The sequence below is a fragment of the Adiantum capillus-veneris genome, chromosome 4 (genome assembly GCF_014529385.1).
Source record: "Adiantum capillus-veneris isolate H3 chromosome 4, ASM1452938v2, whole genome shotgun sequence".
NCBI lineage: Eukaryota > Viridiplantae > Streptophyta > Polypodiopsida > Polypodiales > Pteridaceae > Adiantum > Adiantum capillus-veneris.
The window spans coordinates 98,015,986-98,021,170 of record NC_140934.1 but is presented as its reverse complement, the minus strand read 5'-3'; the positions used below and the strand labels follow the sequence as shown (position 1 = coordinate 98,021,170).

The following is a 5,185-nucleotide window of genomic DNA, read 5'->3' as shown; positions in this document are numbered from 1 at the left end:
CGTGCAACTCGTGCTTTGGGTGTCCTAATCTCACTTGAAGAATTGTCTACCTAGTCATAATTATTCACATACAATGATGCCTATTTGACGCCCCTGGGGCTGCCAAAAGTAAAGGAAGAAATAGGTTTGCAATCAACAAGCTTCCAAAAATTCATCAATTTATTGAAGACTTAAGGAAGCCAAAAAGTTTACAATTCGAGGCGTGACTGGGCTCTAGTTTTTTCTCCATAAAAAAACCGTCGTAGGGGGAGGGGTCCTAGTGGTCACGTTAAAGTCAACAAAGGTCGGCAACTTGGCAAAAATATATATGCCCACTAGTTTTATTCCATGGGCCAGACAAATGAAAAGCTGTCACGTGGAGGCGCGGACCGCATCAAGAGTGACAACAGCTGCCACGTGTTGGGGGAGATGCGCCGTAGCTTGGCGTGGGGACAAGCTATGGTTTTCCATCTCTATTTGAGGGGTCAAATGGACGCAAGGAAAGCAAGGAAGAATTTGCTGCTGATCCTGCAGATCTAGGTAGGAGCGCACAGAGAGAGAGAGAGAGAGAGAGAGAGAGAGAGAGAGAGAGAGGTTGTCCGTGTCTGTGTGTGTGAGCAGAGAGAGAGAGAGAGAGAGAGAGAGAGAGAGAGGGAGAGATGGCGCAGCCTATAGCCGGCTACGGCCGAGCAGGAGGATACAACGACGGGCCATCGCCATACAAGCCGCTCATGTTCATCGGGCTGGCGCTGACGGGGCTGCTGCTTCCCTGGTACTTAACCTACGAGTCCGTGGTGGAGGAGGTGCAGGAGGAATGGAATTTGATGCTTCTGCTGTTGCCTCTGCTGCTGCTTCTGGCTCTAGTCTACCTGGGCACCTCGCCCAATTCAGCCCCCAACTCGCTGCTCAACAGTGTCCTCCCCGCCTCCGACCCGGCTTCCATCCACCGCGTAGGCGGATCCCCCGTTGGCCTCAGCCTCCTTCTCATCCTCATCCTCACCATGGTCTGGTACCACTCTGACATTCTTGACTCTTGGAACCCCCTTGTCCGCAGCTAAGTCGCCCATTGTTAATCAGTCATAATCCAGAGTACGATTAAGTTAGTACTAGGCTTTCGCCCCTCTTTTAGTGTTGTATACAGCCACACCCTACAATATAACCCTGGGTGCTATTTACTTCACACTTCTTCTGTACAATCACTTTTGGATTTCTTTCCCTATACTTCTCATTTCAGCCTAGCTCAGTTTTGAGGCCCTTTTTTTTTGGATATGTGGCCACAACCTGAGTCTACATTTGAGGTTTAAGCTATGTAAAATTGTATATCTTTACCGTGTGTGTGTGTGTGTGTGTGTGTGTGTGTGTGTGTGTGTGAGAGAGAGAGAGAGAGAGAGAGAGGCACAAGGTCTTGATTGGACAAAGTTAATTTGTCACTTTAGATGGGCCTCTTCCTCTTCTATTTCATAGCATTGAAGGGATTGATGGCATCCTATTAGGTTTTTATGTGCTTTTTTCTTTTTTCTTTTTGGCTTGCTTTGGTTAGAACCTGCTCATTATGGTTGGGGAGGAGTCTACTTTGTGAGGGGTGTCTACAAATCATCCATAGATGACACAACGAGAGTGTCCACATAGATGGTGTTAAAATACGGCCCATAGTAAGCTGTGGCTATCTCTTAAAATAAGACCCATAGTAAGCTTTGAGATAGCCACAGATGTGCAAGGCTTAAGCATTATCCTTCTCAAAAGTACTTGGCCAACTAGAGAGGCAACTATTGGGGTTTTGGCTTGTGCCTCATCTTTGATGAGCACCCACTCAGAGGATGTATCCATGAGTACCCATGGTGAGTCATATTGGTGGTGGTGATGCCATGATTGGATGATGCATATAGGGAGGACATGAACCAACATAAAATGTCAATCCATGGATGTAGCTTACCTTATTAGGGTACGAACGCTCCAACCATCATCTATTGATATTGGGGCATAGTGAGTTCTCATTAGCTCAAGAAGCCTACAGATGAAGCTCCTTGCAATCTTAAAAGATCTTTAACGTGATTTGTAATAGATTTCTCTTTTGACAAAAGCTTCATGATAAGGTTTTTCAACTTTTAATACATGGTCCAAAAACCTACAATTTTTAGCCAAACCTAAGCTTGTGCCTCAACCTCCTAGGCCAATCTTACAACAATTTGCTGCAAACTATACTTGTGTTAAAATTACAATACCAATTGATTGTACCAAGAAATTTTGTAATAACAAAAACAATGAAGACAAAAAAAATTGAAGGGACATTCGACTCTAGCATCTTTACTTTGGTAGGAATCTTCATAGAACCTCTTACTGGAAGGAAAATCTTGCAACTCTTATTGCTCCTAGTTCTTGTCATCCCCGACAATAGCCTTGGTATTCGCTCTTTTTGGGTATGCTTTGGGTTGTTTTTTCTTGCTTGAGTTGTGCTCATTGACTTTATTGTAACTTTATTCTCATCCAATTTTTCCTCGACAACAAACATCTTGAAAACATCTTTGTTATTGTCAACCATGGCAAGTGATTGCACATGATGTGAACACTACTCCAAAATAGGAAAAAACAAAATAGGACTAATACATGCTAAATAGCACAACCTAAAGAGGAATTTCAGGGACCTATTCTACAAAAAAAATGCACTAACAAAAATTATGCACAAAAGGACAAAATTGCATGTGTAGTATGGCTTGTAGTGATAACAGAGGCCGAAATAAGCCCAAATGAAAAGTCAAAGGTCAGATACGTGTTCAATTGAATGTGCAAAAGGTGCACATTAATGATCATTTGAAACCATGGTTTTGCTAACTACATTTCCAAAACGTTGGGATATTTTTAGAATAGCAATTAGCAATAGTGTTTTAGTGGATGACTTGAAGCCCTTTAAAGTGGCAATGCTTTGCTTCTAGAAGATATATATATATACCTAGAGGAATCCAAGATAAGCATGGAATCACCCTTGAAGGAAAGTGCAATGTATGGTGAAGAGTGTGTGGCGTGTGCAAAGTGCGAGTAAGAAGAAGAAGCAGACATGAGCATGATGTGGGTGGAACTCTTGGTGAGGGTTTGGACTTCTATGTGTTGACTTGGAGTGAAACATGGGGTTCTTTGCTAATGCAATCGCACTCTGGCTGTCACAATGCAACACTGGAGTTTGATTAATGCTAAGATCTACCACTTGGTGAGCTAACCATACAACTTCTTTGCTAGCATAAAAAACTACCACATACTCTGCCTCAGTCGTGGAAGATGTTGTACAATTTTGGAGACATCATCTCCATGACACTACTGTTGTAGCAAATAGGAAAACATAGCCAAATGTGGATCTTTGACTATCCACACAATTCCCATAATCCGCGTTCCTGTAACCTACAATGGATTCCCAAAATGTCAGCACTTTCTTGTCGTACCTTTCAAGTACGACAAGACGTGTTTCATTGCTTCCTACTGCTTTCTGTAAGGATTTTTCATAAATTTGCTAAGCACTCCCACTGCAAAAGCAATGTCCGGCCTTGTGGCTACCATGGGGTACATAAGACTGCCAACTATTGAATAATATGGCACCTTAACCATTTCTGCTTTCTCAACATCATAATTGGGAGCATTATTCTTGCTAAGTTTTTCATATGCTTACATTTTGGGGTACTCATTCTTGCTAAGTTTTTCATATGCCTACATTGGGGTACTCAATGCCTTCCCCCCCTGCATATTAAAACATTCCAAGATTTTGTGGATATATGTTTCCTGTAAAAACTCTAGTATTCAACGTTTTCTATCCCTCTTGATACGCCTACCAAGAAAGTGACTCGCATCTCCCAAATTCTTCATAGAAAAATACATGCTAAGTGACTTCTTCAAGATGGAAATCTCATCTTTAGACTTCAAAACAATGACCATATTCGTCAACATAGAGTATCAAGATGATAAGTGAACCATCGTTCAACTTCCTGGTATATAAGCAGTGACCTTCCTGGATCCTTACATAACCTTGGGACTACATGTACTTGTCAAACTTCATGTACCACTGCCTTGAGCCCTGCTTTAGTCCATACAATTCCTTATGCAATCTATACACCAGTTTTGTCCTTGTAGGCTTCTCAAGTTTGAATTCAAAACCCTCTGGTTGTTTCATGTAGATATTGTCATCAAGATCCCGGTGAAGGAAAGTCTTCTTCATGTCCATTTGGACAAGTTCCATGTCCTTTATGGCTACTATTCCAAACACAAGACGCAATGTAGTCACCTTGACTACTAGAGAGAAAATCTCATCAAAGTCCACACCTTTCTTTTGTTTGAAACCCTTAGCAACCAATCTAACCTTAGACTCGGGATCTTATGTCGCGTACTTCTTCTATACCCATTTACAAGGCAAGGCTTGTTTGCCCTCTAGCAACTACGTCAATTCCCAAGTTTCATTTACCATAATTGAGTTATACTCAAATTGCATTGCCTTCTCCCACTTCATGTTATCTTTCATCTCAATAGCTTGTTGGTAGCAGGTAGGCTCTTCGCATTTAGTGACCAACAAATAGTCTAACCCTGGTTGAAAACACTCAGTGGCATGAGATACACATGTCGATCTCCTCACTGCCTGCCTGAGAGACTCTACTCTCTCATGAGAATCACTAGCTGTCTCGGAGCACTACTAGTGGTAGATACATTGCTAGTAGGCTAAGTTGTTTGCATAATTGGACTTGAGGCTACGTCCTCAAATCTCACCTAGTGATATTCAACCTCTTTCACAGGTTTTCTATGCATATTTGATTCATTAAAGATCACTTGTGAGCTACAAATAACTCTCCAAAATTTCTGGTGCCAAAGATGATAACCCATCTCTCCATCTACACCATAGCCAATGAAGATGCATTTCTGTGACTTGGGGTCCAACTTCATTCTAAGCTCTTTAGGCACATGTGAGAATACTTCACACCCAAATACATATAATCTACATAATTGGGCTTCTTTCTTGTCCACATCTCCTTCGCAATCTTGTAGTTCAATGGTGTACTAGATGACATATTGATTATATGCACCGTTCTCATAACGACCTCTCTCCAAGAATTTTTCCATAGATACCATGGAAGTTACCCTCTCATGATGCATTTCTGTGACTTGGGGTCCAACTTCATTCTAAGCTCTTTAGGCACATGTGAGAATACCTCACACCCAAATACATATAATCTAC

General features: G+C 41.9%; 1 protein-coding gene across 1 annotated transcript; it reads left to right on the top strand.

Moving 5' to 3' along the window:
* Positions 1-501: 501 nt before the first annotated feature.
* Positions 502-1,312, top strand: LOC147459666 (uncharacterized). Its single transcript, XM_086510886.1, has one exon. The coding sequence runs from the start codon at positions 639-641 to the stop codon at positions 1,035-1,037; it is 399 nt and encodes a 132-aa protein (XP_086367012.1). The 5' UTR covers positions 502-638; the 3' UTR covers positions 1,038-1,312.
* The last annotated feature ends 3,873 nt before the right edge of the window (positions 1,313-5,185 follow it).